The 20,279-nt window shown below is 41.4% G+C and overlaps 1 protein-coding gene across 2 annotated transcripts in view; it reads left to right on the top strand.

Annotated features, from left to right (window-relative positions):
• Positions 1-20,279, top strand: part of PATJ (PATJ crumbs cell polarity complex component) — a 128,054-nt gene that overhangs the window by 78,089 nt on the left and 29,686 nt on the right. For both annotated transcript variants that reach the window (XM_079313976.1, XM_079313975.1), the window contains exons 27-32: positions 4,989-5,080; positions 12,467-12,539; positions 14,275-14,367; positions 17,413-17,484; positions 17,770-17,887; positions 18,472-18,605. In XM_079313976.1, the coding sequence (XP_079170102.1) occupies positions 4,989-5,080; positions 12,467-12,539; positions 14,275-14,367; positions 17,413-17,484; positions 17,770-17,887; positions 18,472-18,605 (582 nt within the window). The remainder of the gene's footprint in view (positions 1-4,988; positions 5,081-12,466; positions 12,540-14,274; positions 14,368-17,412; positions 17,485-17,769; positions 17,888-18,471; positions 18,606-20,279) is intronic.

The raw sequence follows: 20,279 nt of genomic DNA, 5'->3' as shown, positions 1-20,279 counted from the left end.
GATAAATTCAAACAGCCTACATTACAAAAGGGTGGGTTGTGCCTTAGCCATGTGCAGTGGGAGGACAGAACTCATGTCTGCTTCTCACCTGGCTGCAGGTTTAAAGTACATTTGCATCTGCATCTGTAATTACCCCTCAGTTTTCAATACTGGAACATCTCAGCAAGAGAAGGGATGCACATCTTGGGAATTTCTGGGCTGTGCTGGGATGCCCCACTTGCACAGTCTTGCTCCATTAGAGCAGAGGATGCCACTGCAGAGTGTGCAGATTATCCCCTGTGGTTTTTGATGGAGTTCAGGTTGATGGGATGGCCATTTAGACAGATAGATATTACCTCTTCATTTTTCTTTTGAACTGGAGTTTGATTGGATTCAATTGAAGGATGTGGGTTGCTGCCAGACTGCCTCAGCTCCTTATTCCTAAAATCTTTTGTTGCTGAACTAGTGAAATACCAGCTCATTTTTAGCTTCTGCAAACAACAGTAGCATTTTGGGGGTATGATCCTGGCTTGTTTTCACAACCTGACACTGATGGAAATGCAGGTCACATAAAAAAACATGTGATTGTTAATTTTTAATACCTCTTCACTGATGTATTTTGGATGGGTATGTGGCTGGAGAAAACAGCTTTTTGAGAGAAGAAGGTCCTTTCATCCTACTTTTATACATGTGGGAAAACTACTTGGGTCAGAATTTAGTCTCTGTGCAGAAGGATATTTTTTTTTTTTACAGGACACAAGTTCTGCTTTTCTGTTCTTTCCCCAAGCAGAGGAACCATCTGTGGTGCTCCTGCCTCACTCTCATGCTGGTTTAGTGCAGGTGTCTGCTCTGCTTTGTGTTTTGTTAGGCTGGGCTCAGTGCTGGGGCTGGTTGTGCCCAGCAGGTCCTCAGCAGGTTCACCTGGAGCTGTACCTGTGCCCTGAGTCCTGCTGCTCCTCAGCTCTGCATGGGCCTGTCCTGTCAGGAGCTTGCTTCACACTGAATAATCCACCCTGCTATTACCATTATTGTCATTATTGTCATTATTATCATCTCCCCATGAGTTTCTATTAATAAACCAGGCTGTTTGGAGCCCTCTTGTGCTGAATTCCTGATGTTGGGATGCTCTGCCATCTCCCCTTCTCTTGCTGAAAATGGGGCAGGATTTGGAAAGAAGCTGCTTGTTTGGATGTGCAGTTTTCCCTGCCCATGGCAGGGGTTGGAATGAGATGAGCTTTAAGGTCATTTCCCACCCAACCCACTCTGTGTTTTATTCTGTGAGGCTGCAGCACCTCTTGAAAGAGTAAAAGTCAGTGTTGAGTCAAAAATAGCTGTAAAAGTTTGCCTGTTGTGCATTCTGGACTGTTGCCTGAGAGACAATTATTACATTTTATTTCTTTATGCCATTTTTGTCATATTTCAAAGCCAGAGAGCATTTGTGCTAAATGCATTTTTATTGCTATTTTATTTTAAGGTGCTTAGATAAATAGAAGCTATGCTGTTATAGTATAATAGATACAGAGTATTTTACCCAAGTAAATGAGCTCCCCAGTCAAACTCACCATGCCATTTCTCTTCTATGATGTTCTGATGACATTTAATTCTCAGTTTATTTGCTGGGGACTCACAGGACAGAATCACAGAATGCTTTGGGTTGGGAAGGACCTTAAAGGACACTTTCCACTATCCCAGGATTCTCCAAGCTGGAGATCCTCCAGGGATGGGGCAGCCACATCTCCCTTGCACAAACTGCCCCAGTGTCCTTTTGCTCTTTTCACAATAGGATGCAAATCTTTTTTTTTTGGTGTGCATTTTTTGGGGTGGTGCTTTTCAGGCTGGCAGCAGGTGGAGCTGGGCAGGAGGGCACAGGCAATCTGTGGCTCCCAGTGCCCTTTGTCCACACTGCCCAGGTGGGAGCCACAGGGATCAGCTGCCAGCTCAGAGCAGGATATTTCCTGTCCTTATGGATTTTATGCTCTGCTGGTCACTTGAGATGATGCACATGTTTAAACTTGTGCCCAGCAAGAAATTTGGTGAGGAGAGGGGAAATTCACATTCTAATTAGTTTTTCTCTCCAGTTGGTGTGTGGACCTTATGGGGTTTCAGTATATAAAATTTGACTGATGAAAAAAAAGGGTTTGAAACTTTCCCCATTGTTTCTGAGAGTCTGGTTGAATCTTGAAATGCTACAATTCCTGTGGTAAGAAGGAACCCAGTGCATTGTACAAAGAAATAATTATTACAGAAAGCTAAGCCAGTATTTTTACTAGCTTAGGGGTATCATTTAACTTGATTTTCATAAAAATCAGATGATACTAATTTTATGGATTTCCATTACTGCCACGTAGTAAAAACAGTGTGGGTTGGGGTTTTTTTTAATATCCATATCTAATGTTTCTCTTCTGCAAATTAAAGTTTGAGAAGCAAACAATCCTGGAGACTTTTTCCTCTGAACCCAAGAGCTCAGATTTCAGTGAGTTTGTACTTTCTGCTACTTCAGTTCATGAAACTGTAAACCAAAACTTTTGTAGGTGAAGGCAACAGCACATTTGGGATCTGTGATTAAATCTGCCATAAAGCAATGTGTGATTACATTAAAGGCTGAACTTGTGTGCTGACCTGACCTCATACCTGCAGCAAGTTTTTATCTTTCTCTGAGCTCTGCTGACTTTCCAAGGTGTTATGGAAAGAGACATTGAAAGAAGAGTTGAGGTTGATTTAGATCAGTTTATTTCTTTTGCTTAGTCGAGGCTCTGTTTTTCTTTTCTAATCTCTAATGCAAAAAGTAAAGCACAGATTTATAGGTTTTGACTCCCAGAGTAGTATTTGAGTAATCTGATGTGTTACTTTATTTAATTTGAAAGATTTAAAATGGTGTTTCTGCTGAAATCCTGTATGTTCTCTCTTTTGTTTTATTTAACTAGGCTTTGGTGTTTTGCTCATCACTGTGGTGTCTGCAGCTAACAGAGCATTAATTTATTTTGCAGAAGAAAGTGTACTTAAAAAAAAAAGAAAAGAAAAATTAATATTGGGTGTAATAACTCTGTAGGACAGTCCAAAACCTTGTGGAGATATATTACTTTGATTATGTTTTCATTCTGGAGTAATTAAATAATTATAACTTAGAGACCCAGCTCACAGCTAATTAAATTTTGGACTATTTGATACATGCAGTGAATAGGATTAATTTAGCCAGAGTAAAGACTATAAATTTTAATCTAAGAAGTCTGCTGTTTAGGAAAATGGATGGTAATTTAACTAAATCCAAACAATTTGTAAAGCATACAGTATTCCCAGTGAACAATTTATTCTCAAACTTAGAGAAATTAAGTCAACAAACTCACTGAAAATTTCAAGTTGAGCTTGAAGCCAGAATGCAGCTGAGCATTCATTCATTTTTGCCACTGGATTTTTTAAATTGATGTTTAATTAATGAAGCATGAGCCAGGATATTGCTTCTCACCTTGCAGTTGCAGATATAACCATATTAATTCTTTGGGAATGGTGATATTGTATGATATTATTTCTTTTTAGACCTTTCTTGGGTCCCTCTTTGTACAGTAAAAGACTCAATAGGTAAAAGTTTTACACTTCAATCCCAATCAGTAATCAAGTGTTTGGGGGTTTATTCTTGTCCTTGCATTGTCCTTATTTAACTGATGAACTTGCATCATGTTTTGACCCTATGAAAATAAGATTTGTGAATATTCCTAATGTGTCTGACTAGCCCATATCACACCAGGCTTCAAGACTTGGCCTGTTGCTTCTTGTCTGGATGAAAAAAAAATTCCTTCTAAGATCACAAACCCAGAATCCAATACAAACATCTGCAGTAACAGAAATTCCTTCTATAATCACAACTAAATCGTTCCTGGGCTCCGTTGTCCTTATTGTTTTAAGCAGCATTGGTATATCAAATGTGAATGTAAATATTATGTTGTAAATTTAGAGTGGGAGGAAAAAACTGCAGTATTGAAGCATAGGATTGTTTAGGTTGGAAAAGTCTTGTAGGACACAGAGTCCAACTGTTCCCCCAGCACTGCCCCATGTCCCCAGTGCCACATCCACAGGGCTCTTAAATCCCTGCAGGGATGGGACTCCAGCACTGCCCTGGGCAGCTGTGCCATGAAGAAATTTTCCCAAATATCAATTTAAGTCTCCTCTGGTGTGACCTGAGCCTGTTCCCAGATCCCAAATCCCCCCAGTGTCCTCTCCTGGCAGGGAGTTGTGCAGAGCCAGAAATTCCCCCTGAGCCTCCTTTTCTCCAGCCTGAGCCCCTTCCCAGCTCCTCAGGGATTCTCCAGCCCCTCTCCCAGCCCTTTTCCCTTCCCTGGACACCCCCCAGCCCCTCCATGTCCCTCTTGGCCTGTCCCCAGCCCTGCAGGTGCCCAGCAGTGCCCAGCTCAGGGGTCACTCACTGCCCTGGTGCTGTGGCCACACCATTGCTGACCAGTCCCAGCCCTGGTCTGGGTCAGGCTGCTTTCCCCTGGAAGCTGCAGCATTTCCATGTGTCTGCTGCTGTGCTCAGGTGTGGATCCAGCACAGCAAAAGTGAGGCAGCATCACATCCTTAAATTGTCCTTCACATCCCTGATTCTCACTCCTGTTTCCTTCAGCAGTGCTGAGGAGTCAGCACAATCTTAGCAGCCAGTTTTCCTAAATGGCCAGAGCCTGCAGGCAAAGTGCAGGAGTGGCTGTCTAAACATCTGTGCTGTTGTCACATCTGTGTGATTCTCTTCAGATCAAGTTGTTTTCCAAAAATATGGGAATAATCCTTAAAACCCATTCAAGGGATCTGTGGGGGAAAAAAAATATTTCTCTCATTTGTGGTTTGTTAATAACAGTAAATTAGCTCTGCATTGGTTCCTGTTTTATATAGATCAAGATTTGGAGACCACATTTTCTTTGAGTCTTATCTCCTTATCCCACAGTAAACTTGGAAGTCTTGGTGGTATAAATTAGAACAAGGTGTACTCCTCCACTTACATGAAAATCATTTTCTTTTAACAGATAAACAACCAGATCTTGTATGGAAGAAGCCACCAGAATGCTTCTGCAATCATTAAAACTGCCCCATCAAAGGTCAAGCTGGTTTTCATACGGTAAGAGCAGTTCTCATCAAAACATTTGTTGCACTTTATCCTATTCCATGACATATTTACATTTTTAGCCTGCTTTGCACATGCTGAACTTTCTCAGCTCTCGTTGAAGGTGAATAAGTTTTTCCCCTGACTCTTCTTCTTGGAATTGTTGAAGGGTTCTTCATAATAATGTTAAAAAAAAAAATCTAATGGAAATGGATGCTTATTTTAGGGATGTCTGCTGAAAACTTGAGTTATTCCTCTTGGGCATGGGAGCTGCTTCTCCCACAACTTCCTAAAGTGCTTTGGGATGGCTCTGAACCATCACAGGGCTGGAGAGGGCAGGAGGTTCATCCAGCCAGGAGGGGTGGAAATGGTGCAGAGGCTCAGGGTTGCTGGGGGAGGAGCAGGATGAAGCATGGGCTTGGTGGAATTCTGAAGGATACCTTTGTGTGGGCATCAAAAGAAGATTTTGAAAGTGAGCAAGGGCTTGTTTGCACAGAGGGGAAGCCTGACTTTGCCAAGGAGCACTGGGATGGATTGTGTGTGGGAGGGAATATGCTAAAACATCCTTTCATCTGCATAAAAATTACATGTGGGCATTTTTCTTTCGCTCCAAGCATGAAAAATTTTCCTCTTTGTACATGAATTAAAGACACCTGTGTGCATTCCCTCAGTAGTTCAGGAAGTGTTGCTCTTCTGACCCTGGGCAGGAGGTCTGGGAAGAAGTTGCCTCTTTCCCAGGACTCATACATGCTTTAACAGGCTGGAATTCCATAGATGTGTATTTAGGAATAAATTCCAGCTGTGCCTTTTGTTGGGCACTTACCCCCATGCCATTTTATAAGGTGGTCTCCCCACCAACACATCCATCATACTTGATATTATTTTATATTCCTGGCTCATCCACAGCCTCCCTGTGAACAATGTAATAATCTGTGGGTGAATGCATATAAATGTGTGCATTTACTGCCACAGCTCTGCCTGGTGCAGCATGCCCAGAAATGATGGAAGAGCAGCATTAGCACCATGAGGAATGAGTTGCTATCCCTGGCAGCTCAGAGGATCTGGAGGAGATTAATTCTCTTGCCTGCAGCTCCTGTGTTACTTTCCCCAGCCATTCCCCACGGCTCACTCACCATTATTTAATTGCCTGTGGAAAATGTGTCTGGTTGGAAATTCCAGAGGCAAAACCACAACTTGTGGAAGCCCAAGCCAAGCTCCAAGCAGAACTGTAGGGGATGGGCCCTGTCAGATCCACTTCCCATGGAGTGGAGATCCTTGGTGTTTGAGACACAAAGGCCATGTAGGTTCTCAGCTAAAATTCTCCTTTTTCAGTTTCCAGGCGAAAATTTATCACAAATATTCCCAATATTGTAAACACCATTGGAGGTTCTTGTTTCCATCTCAAATTTTTTAAAAAAACCCCAGTTTTTACTTTTAAATGCTGCTGCTGAAGTTGTAAAGTTCCATCTTCCCAAGAGCACAATGTCCTGTCACTGCTCTTGGCCTTGCACTCACCACTGATGGGTTTGTTTGCTCAGCCCAGGCAGCCCCTGGAGCAGCAATAAAAGGGAATTCTCCCCCTGAGAGGGCATCCCTAGTAACTGGAGCACTGCCCCAAATGTGGGGAGAAAACCAATGTCCCTTGTTTTTTGCTGTGTGGTCAAGTTCTGGCAAAGACAAATTAGACTGTGTCTCTTAAAATTGTATTTTAAGGACAATGAAGAATTATTTGCTCTTCTCATGCAAGCTGTGTTCCATGAGCCCAGTCTGTCTTGGTGCTTCCTCCACTTCAGACCACAAACCCAGTGGATGCTGCTGAGTGAAAACATGAGTTGTGGCCTTTTTGTGCCTCTGGATGTGTTTTGGCTATGTTACACCACAGCAAAATGGCATGGACTGCAGGAGTTGTGAGAGAAATTAATTTGGTTTTCATGTTCATAAAAATAGGAATATTCTCATTCCACCAGTGAAAAACCTGATTAGATTATAATTTTCAATAAACACAGCAATCCATATCCTAAAAAAGGTCCTGACTGAGCTGATTCAAGGCATAAAAGCCAAATTGGTGGAATTTTTGGGCTCTTCCAAGTGTCCTTTCTGATACCCTGAGACCTTTTTTCCCTGAGATTCTGAGTGATAAGCATGCTGCCTTCCACTTGGAAGCAGGAAACAGCATCCAGGTTTTCCTATTCCTGGTGTTTTGGTTCATGTGCAGGGCAGGGGGATGTTTCCATAAACTCCTTAATCAGTTGTGAAAGAAGCCCAGAAATTCCTGGGCACAGAAAAGCCTTTCTGTGAGAGCTGTAATAACTATCATTAAATAACTTCAGAGAATCAAAGAATGGTTTGGGTTGGAAGGGACCTTAAAGATTATCCAGCTCCAACTCCAAATTTATTTCTTTTTCTAGACAGAGATAAAGGATAAAAGGCATCCTCAGCCTTTTGACTTTCTGCTAAAATCCTGACTTGCCATGTGTGCTATAAAAGTCTGTTCACACTTTTTTACACTCAGGTAGTGTTACAATTGCATTCCCACCCTTTCCTGGAATTTTTGCTGATGAGACACAGCTCAGTAGCTGTTGTGAGAATCACAGACACCCCCTTATGTCTGAAGGCTGCTCACTCTGCTTTATGAGCATCTTTTCCTCAATTAGGTTGAGATGATTATTTAAAGCAGTTGATTTTGGCCAGATTCCAAAATATAGGTCTTAACACAGCCCTGTTTCCCAGTGTTCTCATTAATTACTTGAGGTTCTAAGAGCATCTAAAAGATTTGCAGTTATAGTGTCACTTTCCTTTTTGCAGAGGCAATAAGGGATGTAATGTCTTAGTTGCCTTTTGAAATTCTTGTTTTGATTCTCCAACAGGAATTAGACAGATGATAATATGAGAAAGGGACTTGCTGCTTTTAGGAGTGTCTGTGCTCCAGTTCCCAAAATAGAATGTGTTTCTGCCCACTGTGGTCATGTGTTGTAAGTCCATCCTTGTAACATGCATAATGAAACAATATAATTACATTTTACATCTGGAGTAGGGAATCCAGTTTACATCAGAGTGCTCTTTTACAGTGAGAATTTTATGATTCAGCAAACTCAGTGTTTTTTCCATGCTCAGTTAACTGCCTTTAATCTGTTTTGATGCTTCAGTGTTGGTATAACAAGCAGATCAAATATAGCTGAATGCTTGAATCAAAGTGAATTCCTCTGATTTCAAACCATCATTGTGTTCAGTGAGTCACTCTGGTCAGCCTTTATCCCTTAAAAGAAAACCCCTTGTGCTGTGATGAACCATGAGAACTGCTTTAACAGTGAGGGGGTTTTCTGCTTTAAAAACCATCTGTTACCTGTCCTGAGCCCTCCCACACTGCAGCCACTGCTCTGATATTGCTGCTTCCAGCTGCTGGGATTGTGAAACCCACAAATCTGTCACCCAAGCCCTCCTTGCACCTCCAGGTGTAATCTGCTGTTATTGATGGTGATGTGCAGAGGAGAGGGATCCTTCTACTCCAAGCACTGGGGAGTGTCTGGGTTGTTCAGCACTCCCCATTGCTGTGACTGACTCTTCTTTCAGAGCCTCTACAAGTGACATCTCACATTTAGTGCCCCTCTCAATTGCTGCCATGCTTTAGAAATTATTTTTACACTTGTTCAAACCTACATAATTGCCCATATTTTAACAGTATAAACTCCTGTTTTTACTTGCTTTGATTGCTGAGGTACTTTCATGTGGGAAAGCTTTAAAAATAAGCCCTGTGCGTGTGCAAGTTTGAACTTTTCCTGCTTTCTCCAGAGCTGCTTCCTCCTCTCTGTCACACACGTGTGGGAACAAGCACACTGTTCAGGAAATTCAGTAATTTGGGCTTCTTCAAAACCTTTGATGACCTAAGCTGCAGTTTATATGAGCATTAGTTCATTTAAAATACCTGTGTGCCTGTGGCTCCCCTGTAATTGGCAGTGGATGGAGAGGAAGTGCAGAGCAAGACTGTTCTTGCTGCTGTGGGAGAGGTTTGTCAGGAGGATGCACAGCACAAAGGTCCAGCCTTGCCCCAGCTGGAGGAGAACCCAGTGTGTCTGCTCAGTGTGCAGCTTTCCTGCTGCTCCTCTTGTCCAAAGGAGCTTCTAGAGGGAAGATAAAGATGAGAAAATACTAAACCCTGATTATTTTTATTTTTTAACTTAGCCAGCAGATGTGGACAGTATAAGCTTTGGATAATCTGCAAGACTTCATGTCCTGGTGTCACCTTGCAGAGGAAACTTTTATTCCCTTGTTCCACAGCTCTGTTCTATCTCAGGTTTTGTTTCACTTCACAAAGCTATTGGGGTTTTTCTTCTGATTCCCACAGAAAGCACCCACAGCCCTTGCAAAGCTGCTGTTCAAATGCTCTCAGTGCTGATGAGCTGTGTGTTTGCAGATATTTTGGCAAGAGGTTCTTCTCCCTTGGTTTGGACATCCAGAGGACATCTGGATGAGTCAGAAGTGGCCAGAAGCCCCCAGAGAGAATTCAGTGTGTCCTGTGATTAATAAAATAATTTGGGTGTTGGGTTTGCCCCTCTGAGTGGGTCTGGTTTGGGGTTTCTCTTGATTTTGCCTTAGAACACCCAACTTCAGCCTCCCTTCAGGCTTCCCTCCTGCAGCATGGAATGAGTGCTCCCTTTGGATTTATATTTGCATGTGGCTCTCTTTAGGCTTCTTTTGTACCAAGCTTTTGTGGTATTTAACTCAGTGATAAATGTATTTGTCTTTGCTTAAGCTGCAGAGGTGTGCAGCTGGAGCAAAACATCAGGAATTTTATTTTTTTTGGTCTACAAGAGACAGGATGGGGAATGTCCAGGAGTCCTATTTAGATTAGAAAGGAATGAAACCTTTGAGTGTGAAGGTTTAGACACCTTAACCCCAAGCACTATTGAGCACCAGTAACTGGGAACAGCTTTTTTGGAGGTGGTTCTGGAGCAACTGTTGGCAAATATGTTGAATGCTCATCTGCAGTCACTGTAATTTGAATATGATGTTCAGATTTCTAAGCTGTCTGCCCCTGCATCAAAAGAAAATGATTGCTCCTTTTAGTCATAAATAAATTCACATTTTAGTTGAGGACACTTGTGGAAGTGGAGAGCAGAAACAGCAATTTATTATTAGATCTGTCACTTTAAAATATATTCCCATTTTGATTCTGCTTTGAAACATTCTCCTTTGAAGCAGCATTAAAGTATTTAAATATGTACGAGTCCTAGCAGGGGGAGATTACAAGTTGTGACACTGTGTAACCTTGGGGTTTTTTATATTTTTGCCTATTTTTTTTTTCCCCCATGGAATTACCGTAAGTGAGTTTTTTTATTGCTTGGAATAAAAATGGCCATCCACTTAAAGCTGCATAAAGATTTTTTTTTTTCCCCACTGATGGAAAAAAATACAAAGGTTTGTGTGTGTATGGAGTGAAAACCAGTTTGGATAATTAATTACACCCTTGTTTTGTCATGAAGCTTCTGTCTAGCAATTTTTAGGGTATTTCTTACAAAAGCTTATCTGTATATTCCTCTTTATTTCCATGTTTGCTCCTAATTGCACAGCATGCAGCCTGCATTGTGAACTGCAGAGTGGGGTTGCTTTTCATGCTGATTGTACTTCACATAAACTATTGCCAGGGAAAGGAAAAAAATCACCAAATCACTGGGGGCCTCTCCTGTGCTGATTTATTCCTGTAGGTTAGAAAAGCACCAACCATAATGAGATTGATGTCTCAGGAAGATAAGAGCAGGGAAAATGTCCTTGCCCAATATGCCTGGGGTAAAATGCACTTGGAGATTGTGAAATGCTGGTGGAATTCTTGGGCTTGTCCTGGCCCTGTGTCTCTGGTTCTCACTCTTGCAGAGCCCTGAGCAGGGCAGGAGGAGAGGCTGGAGCCAGGACAGCTCTGAGCAGTTCCCAGCCAGCTCCTCTCAGCTGTGTGCCTGAAGATGAGTAAATGAATCCACCAACCTCTGCCTGCAGGATTTGCCATTTCCAGTGCCTGTGACTCCCCTTTGCTGCTGTGCTGATTCACAGTGCTGTGTCTCAGTGATCAGAACATGCTAGCTCCATCTGTTTTAATCCTGCAGGGGGAAAATGAGACTTTTTTTTTTCTTTCAGACACTCCCATAAAAAACACATAATAGTCTAATAGTTTATTCCAGAAATTAAAGAGGAAAAAATTCTGCTCGTGTCACAGTAACAGGGAATGTAGTGAAAAGGACCAGAAATCAAACCTGGAGGAGCCATGAGAAGTCAATTCCTTTCATCTAGAATTGTACCTGTGAAACAGCAACATCACTGATGACTCCTGCAAAAAGGCTGGAGAAAGGACTTTGTGCAAAGGCATGAAGTGATAGGACAGGAGGGAATGGCTTTAGGCTGGCTGGGGTAGATTTATTTTGGATTTTGAGAAGAAATTCTTCCCTGTGAGGTTGGGCAGGTCCTGGCACAGGTGCCCAGAGATGCTGTGGCTGCCTCTGGATCCCTGGAATTGTCCAAGGCCAGGCTGGATGGGTTTGGAGCATCTCTGGGACAGTGGAAAGTGCCCCTGCCGTGGCAGGGGTGGCACTGGATGAGCTTTAAAGTCTCACCCAGACCATTCTGTGATGATTTGCCTTAAATGATATTACTGCAGTCATCTGTTACCTGGTTTGGTTTTACAGAGGCCAAAAAAAAACCAAAAAACCAAAAATGCAGAGCTAATTCCAAGAAACAAATCAGTTTAAATGGCATTCGAGGAAAAACATCAGCAAGGCAGAATGCTGTTAAATAAAAACCCAATTTAATCAAATGTCAACTTCAGAGGAGTTTCAAAGAGAGAGAAAAAGATGCCATACATCATAAGCATTTTGGAAAAATAATAGGGAGAATCAGCATTCATCTCCTCTTCTTCCTGCATTTTATAAAGTCACTTCCAAGTTTTTACATTGAATCTTTCAGAAAAGAACACAGCAAAAATGAACAACAACAGCAAAAAAATCTGGTATATTAAAACAGGTATTGTATTTCAGTAATGTGCATGTGAAACTATAAACAAGCAGTTTACAGATGTAGGGACCATTAAAAAAGGCTAAGTGTGAGCAGTTCTATGGATGTGTAGGGACCATAAACTCCAACTGCATCCTCTGATAATCCACACAAAATTAGATTTCCAAAGGACATGAAGTCAGTGTGTCCCAGCTGAGCCTCCAGTGGTCCCATGGAGGGATGTGATCTGTTGGGGAGCAAGGACCCAGAGCAAAAATGAAGTGATTTAAGCTCTAACTCTGGTTAAAAAACAGTTGTTTTTCTCCTGCTATTGAAGGTATTTTCTTAATGGGCAGAACCAGCTCAAAGGAGAAGTTTGTGCAGCCTGGTTTGGTGTGTAACATGGTGTGTTGTTTTGTTGTGCAGAAGTGAAGATGCAGTCAACCAGATGGCTGTCACTCCCTTCCCACTGCCTTCAGGCTCCCACTCTGCTATTGAGGTAAGGTTTGTGGGCTGTTGTTTTTAATTAGAGACTGCTAAATTGCACAGATTAATCATAATTAGCAGCTCATGATAAGTTCGAGCACCTTGTCTAATTGAACCTGGGATCATAAAATGCATTGGGTAGAGACTTGGCCTAATAGGGCTTATTTTGCCCTGTCTCTTTTTTATTGATCTGGGTGTTACTGACAGACCTGCATGGCATCTACAGCAGGTATTAAACTGGAGGAAGAAAAGGCTCCAGATTAAAACCTTGCCACCTCCTGTCCTGCTCCTTTTTCAGCTGCTTGTGCTACTTGTGGTGAGGCAGTTTTGCCTGGAATAATCTTCCAATGCAGAAACAATCTCAGTGTGATCACGTTGCCAGTGTTTTTTTGTGATTCTTGTTGCTACCTCAGCCCCAGAGCAGACTGATTGCTCCTCTGTGCACCAGGAATCCCTGCAGCCACCACACTCGTTATCATTTTGACATCTCAATATGGTGTAACTAAATTTTCTAGATGAACTACACGGTTAGCCTTGCTGCTGCTTTTTAATTCTATTTCTATCTGAGCTAATAAAGCAAAAGATGTTTTGTAATTCAATTGGGGTTTGGTCTTGCCTCAATAAATCCATGTGCATCAAACTCCTGGTATTTCCATGAGTGTGGCTGGGATCCCTCAGCAGGGGCCAGGGAGGTGAGGCTGGATGCATCTCCTGTTTATTTGCACTCTTGCTGTTGTTTTCCAGATTCTGTTACCCCTGATGGCTGCTCCTTGCAGGCCTAGTGCTGTACAGAGCAAGAACTGCTCATATTTTGTTTGGATCTGAGTCATTTCTGGAGAATGCTTTGGCTTTTCCTCCTCTCCTCCACACCAGCAGTACAGCTGGTGCTTTATAAATTACTCTACAACTCACAGAGTTCATTTTAGCTCTGTTGGTTCTTTAATACCTGCATTTGTTCCCAGCTTTGCTTAATATTTCTGCCTTCAGGATGAAGCACAGAGCTTTGTTTAGGCACATTCAGTACTGTGGTCAAATGGATGTAATTAAACTCCACCAAAGTGTGTCTTTAGAGGTAGATGCTTGTGGGTTGAGTTTCATGCACTAATGGCAAATTCTTACTATTTATATTATGTTTGTTTTATAAGTAAATGCAGGTTTTTACTTCTAGCTGGTATCTTTTTATTATATAAAATCAACATAACCAAATATAGTGATGTTATACAGTAGTTCACATTGCTTGCTTTGGCAGCTCTGCCTCTCTTTAAATAAAGAAAAAATTGTTCTTATATCTTGAAATTATATCTTCAAATATCTTTGAAATGCCACATAAATATTTAACATTGTGTGTTACATGCACCCTACATGTACCTTGTCAGATCCCATTAAACAGCCTGGCTGCTGGAATGGAATATCAGGGTGCCATAGTTACCATGGGTTATATTGTGTTAGTTTTCTTCTGCTACTCTCTGATCTTTATCTTATCTCTTTATCTTCACCTTATCTGTTTATCTGTGTTATATGAAAAGTGAGAAACAGCAAACAGATCTTAAATCAGGGTCTTGCAGGACAGGATATCTTGTGGTGCTTTTGGTCAGCCTGAACAATGTCTGCCTTCCCAGCCTTGCATCCCTCCTTCACCCCCTGACCTTGGGAGGCTTTAACTGAAAAAGCAACAAAAAAGAGATAAAACTGTCTAATTTTTCTGTTCAGCTGTTTGTTTCAAAGCTGTTGTCAATCCTTTCTCCCAGGACCATGGTGGCACTGAACCTGCAAGTGGTGAGGAAGACCCAAGTTTGGAAGTTGTCATGAAAAGCCTGACTGATGAAGAATCCAACAAAGCTGTGAGTGACCAAAGGCAATATTTGATGATAATTAGGGCTTAGAATGTGAAAGTTCACCAGGCTTGATTGGTTTTCTTTGCCTTTTTGTTGGAGTGCTGCAGCACTTTTGTCAGATAATACTCAGTAGGTGTAAAAGCAGAATCAAACTCAGCTTTACACACACAGCTTTTCATGAACTGAGCACTCAGAATAAATTGCTAAAATACCAAGGTAAGAGTTTTCACCAGCATTTTGGCCCTTTCCTGGGTTCTTGATGAATGAGGGGGTTGTGTTTCCACTCCTGCCATCCCTGTGGGACAAACTTTGGAAAAATCCTGGTCTGTAAATCATCTTCTCATTTCTATTCATAGCTTCATAAATTCTAAGGCCAAGATGTCTATTATCATCATCTAGTCTTGCCTCCTGAATAGCACAGCTATAGAGTTGCTCTCAGTGATTTCTGCATTAAGGCCATAACTTGTGGTTTAATGTGGTTCTGTCAGTGTGCACTGTAATAAATACTGAACTTCTCATTGATACAGATGGAGCTTTTTGTTGTTTAATAGGTCAGGCTCATGCATTATCAGGAATCTGAAAGTCCTTCAGGGTGCAGCTCTGATCTCTTTGTTTAAAAAAAGTTTAAAATGGAAAACACTCAACCTGACTAACCTGGAGGTACCTCAGAATTTGCTGAGAGAGTCTTTTTCCTGCCTACTCCAGTTTCAAGGAGTGCAGGACTTGCTGTGTTTTCTCAGCTAAGGAAACCTGACATTTCTGGATATTTTTCCTCTTAGATGTTTTCTTCCTGCTCCATCATGTCTCCTGCAAGGATTGTCTTGGGGTTTGCAAATATAAATTGAATATACATAATGCTCTGTAGTCAGTATGTTTAATTAATGAGACTGCGAATTCCAAGAGTTAGGAAGTGTTATGTGCTGTTCAAGCATCAGAATTAATCACCCATGGATTGATTTATGTCCCTAATGGATCACAAAAAGGTTGAGTTATTGCTGTTTGGTAGCCCAGTGCAGATTCCTCTGATGGGCTGGAATATAAATGAATCAGAGTTTCCCTATATGTATTTGCAGGTGTCATTCACCTGGTTTTATTGGAGTTCTTGCTCAACTTGGCAAGGAATTTTAGAGGGATTGCAGGATAATGTGAGAAATTGCTCAAAGACTGGAGCAGATAAAAATACATGAACTTTTGGTGTAGGCTATGATGCTGTGCAGCTCTTTGAGTGCTGAATTTAATTTCATTAAAAAGGAAAAAGAAATTTCAGCAATCCAAGGTAGGGTGGAGGGGGGAGATGCCTCTGGAACCACAGGAAAACCAGAATATTTTCAGACTTGGAGCAAGAAGGAAGGGAACTGTGGAGCCAAAGGACACAAAGTTGAAAGATAAAAAAAAAAGAAAAAGAGTTTTCCAAAACAGAGCAGTGGCAGAGAGGTAAGAGAGGGCAAAGTCCTGCACTTAGCAAAGTATTGGAATTCCTGTAGACCCAACTGCTCATTCCATGATGCCTTCTGTTGGGCCAGCCCTTGGTTTAGGGGTATAAATGGATGAAAAATAATGGCAAAACCCAGTTTCATGATTTCTGAGTGTTCTTACCATCAGGATTTAAAAGCTCCATGGGAAATATTTCAGAGTGGATCTCAGTTTTGGGAGTGTGCTGATGGTTCTGGCCCAAAGGCAGTGGGTCTGTAGGCACAACTAGAATTAAAATTTTGAATCTGCAGTGCAGCACAACAGGAATTGGTGGTTTTGTGAAGGGAGATTTGTCTTGCAAATCTTGTAGTGACTGTGGAAGCAAAAGAAAACAGTGCCTTGTTTTTCATAGCATGATGTTGCTACCAGAGCCTCAGTGCTGCTTCACCATTGTTTCTGAATTTCTCAGTCATGTGTCAGGAGAAATCAGGAATGTAAAAGTCAACAAGTAAGATCAAGTTCACTGAGTAAATAAAAAGTATGTGCTTATCAGCAGAGATCTTCCACAAGTATGTACAGCTCAAAGCATGGGCAGGATGTCTCACCAAGTGACAGCTGTAATAAAAGGAAAGTTAAAAAATTCACATCATTCTCTATTCATCTGTTGCTGATAAATTTGTCAGTCTCTCACAACATACTCTTTGTTGTCACTTCATCACTTTAAAAGCTATAAAGTTGTATAATGGACATCATTGTAGGCTTGGATGATAAGAAGGGGGAAGGAAAACAACTTTGTTTCTGAAGTGGAGCCAGTGGAAGTGTTAGGCAAAGTCTGTGTGTTTATTAGCTGAGGGTTGAGGTGGCCTCATGGAAGGTCCTGGGTTTCTGAGAGCTGAAGAAATCTGGTTTTCCATAAGGTATCCTTGGAAAAGAATTGCTGGAGGGGGCTTTGGGATGCACTGGGGAGATTTAATGTGACAAAATGAAAATGTTATGTGAGAATGGATCCATTTGCCTTTAAAAGTTTGAACTTGGAGCAATAACCTGTCTTCACCACAAAGAGAAAACATCCTTGAAACACTGGCAAAGAGGAGAGGCTGTGTAAAAGTGCTTTTGGATGGAGTTGAGGGGTTTGAATTTGATAAAACCAATAGGCTGCAGGCTTCTGACAAATGCTGGATGTATTTGGTGCTTTTTTTGTTCAGTACCTCTAGCACAGCCTCAGTGAAAAGATCAGGGAGATGTAAAGGTGGTGCCTGGTGCTTGCTTGTGGTGCAAGATGAAGCTTCAGATTTTAGTCACATATCACAGTGAAAAAGGGAAGTATGAAGTAATTTTTCATTGCTCATTAAAACAATCTCTCAGAAAATGACAAAGCAGTCTTCCCATTTCTCCCCTGACACCTCTGATAATACAATGAGATCACCACTTTATCTTTTTTCCTGTTATCCTTTTGGATAATAGTTGCAGTTGTAGAGTTACAGCAAAGCTTAGAGAAAACTTCAAGGGGAGAAAAAAAAAGAAATCCTGTGGGGTTTGGCATCTTTTGACATAATTAAAGTCCAGCAAGCAAGGCCAGTATTTCCAAGCTGAGTTACCTACAGTTGTGTTTACCTTTTGTATTTTTTGACTTTTTAGGATGGGAAATGTAAAGCTGACACACCAGTGGTGGCAGATCAGCAGGAGCCAGAGGAGCAGCTCCCAGAAAATGTATGTGTGTTCAGGAAAATGTTTGTGTTTATTTCAACCACTAAGGGAGGGTTCTAGGGCTTGATTTGGGTGAAGACTGGGGGGGAAAGGATTAACTGGGAAGACACTAAAATAATTTTATTGATGGAAATGTAAAAAAATGACTGGCTCCCCTTTAAATGTGTGGAAATTGTTTCCCTCTGTCGATTTTGAGGATTTAGTGAGGCACAATAACCAGCAGCCCTCACCATATCACTCCCTCCTGGGACTGATAATTGATCTCTCTTGCTTCTGCTTTGCTTTTAGGTCCTCAACCAGCTCAAACAGCCCAAATCTTCCACAAAAGCCCTGGTGAGCCCCCAGGATTTAGCCCTGGAGCCAGCACCTCCTTTCCTTTCTCCAGAGGCAGAAATCTCCAGCCATGGTAGGAACCAGTGACTTTGCCACAGTCTCATGTATTTGTAGTACCCTAACCTAAAATTGGTGTTTTCATTTTGTTTTCCAGAGAACTTTTGCTGAAGTTTAGTTTCTTTGAACATGCACTTGCCTATTCTAAGTTATTTTATAGTGTGTTTGTATTTTTCTCTCCTGTCACAATTTTTGAGAGCTTGAAGGTGTCTTCACTTGTTTTTCTTGAATTTTATATACAAAGATGATCTCATTTTCAATTGAAATAGAAGGAAGGATAATTTGAGTCATGGTGTTCATTCCATGGTGCCTTACCTGCCCTGGAAGGAATATCCCTTTCCATCATAATCTGAATTATAGAGGTTAAAACTGAATTAGATGTCCTCACAGCCTTTTACTGAGAGCATTTATTCCCAAAACTCAAATCACTCTGATTTAGAGACACCAGAAATGACTCAGCATGATCCTGTAGTTCAATTTCATTAAGGTGAAGAGCAAAAAAAAAAAACAAGCTGAATTAGTTGTCACACCATCCCTTTGGTGGTTCTCATTTTCTTCCTGTGTTGTTTGACTGACTTCTTTCCCTCCTGATGTTCTCAGGTGTGTTCCCAGCTCCACTGCCTGTGGATCCAGCAACCTGTGCCATAATTCCAGGGCAGGAAATGACCATAGAAATCTCCAAGGGTCGCTCAGGGCTGGGGCTCAGCATTGTTGGGGGCAAAGACACTCCACTGGTGAGTCTGTTAAAATCATGTTTGCTGCAGGCAGAGGCAAAGGAAACATGGAAAATAATAATGCCCTTAATATATAATTGATCTAATAAATTGTTGAAGATAGGGAGGGCAAGCCAAATGTGAGATCCAATAAAAGATGGGTAATTTTGCCTTGTGTCACATCAGATGATGCTCCTGCTTAAACTGTTTGTGGTTTTTCTGGTTTTCACTGGTTTTTCTGCTGTGGTCAGAGGTTGCAAATGTGTTTTCTTTTCTTTAACCATTGTGAATCAGGAGTGACCAGAATGGCTGGGTTAGAAATTAATGTTGCAGAGGTAGAGCTGTCTCAGCAAGGATGACAGCTCTGTCTTGAGAGCAGAAATGCTCAGTAGCTGTTTAAACAAACTGATTTATCTGCCTGCCAGCAAAAGCCCTTGCAGAACAGAGGTAAACCAAAGGTGATCTTTCATTGTTTTCTGTGTCTTTTGGCTTAATCTGCCTCCTGGATATGCTGGTTTTTAAAAAAATTATCTTCAGATGAATTAAAATGTGTCAGTTCAAGCATGAGCTCAGCAAATTAGTGATGCTAAACTCCTCTCTGCCTCTTGCTGTCTCCTCTCCACTTCCCATTTGAAAGAGGCTTTGCTACAGTGTAAGAGAAGCCAGATTGGATTTTTTAAATGTCAAATTCAGTTATTTCAATAAACAAGTCTGTTTGCAGAGGTGTCTTTGCTGGGTTCTCCTGAATTCCATGACACAGGGACTCCTCAGGCAGTGGAACTGCTCTGGTAAATGCAGTTTTTCCCCAGAATATCATCAAAACATCAAAGTGCAGTGAGTGTCAGCAGGTACAGACTGTTGCAATGTAGTAGTCTTCTTCCAAAGCAAAAAAGAAAAAAAATAGAAAAAAATTGAAAGGAAAGAATAAAGGAACTCAAAAGGAAAAAGAAAGTTTTGTTTTGCAGAGTGTAGGCTGGATCTTTTACAGCATTAAAGCTGAAACTGGAAAAAGCTCAGGTTTTGATCCCATTTATCCCAGTCTCCAGTTATGTGAGCTGGGATGAGTTTCTCTGTTTCCCATGGAGATGGAGCTGGGTTAATTTTCACTCTTTCCAGCCATGCACAGTTTTGTCCCCAGTCCCCTTTTTTTTTTTGTCAAGCTCCTCAGTGTTGAGTAAATTCAAATAAGTTGCTCAGTGTTAGTCATCTCCCTGCTTTTTCATTTAACTGGAATTTGGAAATAATACATGGCAGTCTGTCAGATGCAATGTGGTGTGTGTCTTTCATGAGATTTTAATATAAATAAATGAAAATTGTAAATAACTGCTTTACAGAGCAGATGAGAAAAATGCACAGGGTTTTATTCTTTAAATTGAGTAAATGGTTTTGGTTAAGTATTATGCTTTCATTAGTTTATTCATTAAAGTGTCCTCCTAGGAGTTGATTTTTTAAAGTCTATGCACTGGAGTGCAGTAATTGAAACATGAAGGGAGGGAGGTCCAACTCCCCATTTTTCAGATCCTCAGCTTACAGGACTTACCCAAAACGAGTCCCTGTTTCTTTTCATAGTTCTGGATCTGCTCACTGAAAAGCAAAAAATGGTGTTTCATAGGAAACAAGGTTCTTTTGGGAAACCCCAGCCCCACCTGGTATTTGCCATGTGCACAGACCCTCTCTGGGGTTCTCCATCATTTC

The sequence above is a fragment of the Erithacus rubecula genome (assembly GCF_903797595.1).
Source record: "Erithacus rubecula genome assembly, chromosome: 10".
Classification (NCBI taxonomy): Eukaryota; Metazoa; Chordata; class Aves; order Passeriformes; family Muscicapidae; genus Erithacus; species Erithacus rubecula.
The sequence above is the reverse complement of the archived record's forward strand: the minus strand, read 5'-3'. Positions and strand labels throughout refer to the sequence as shown.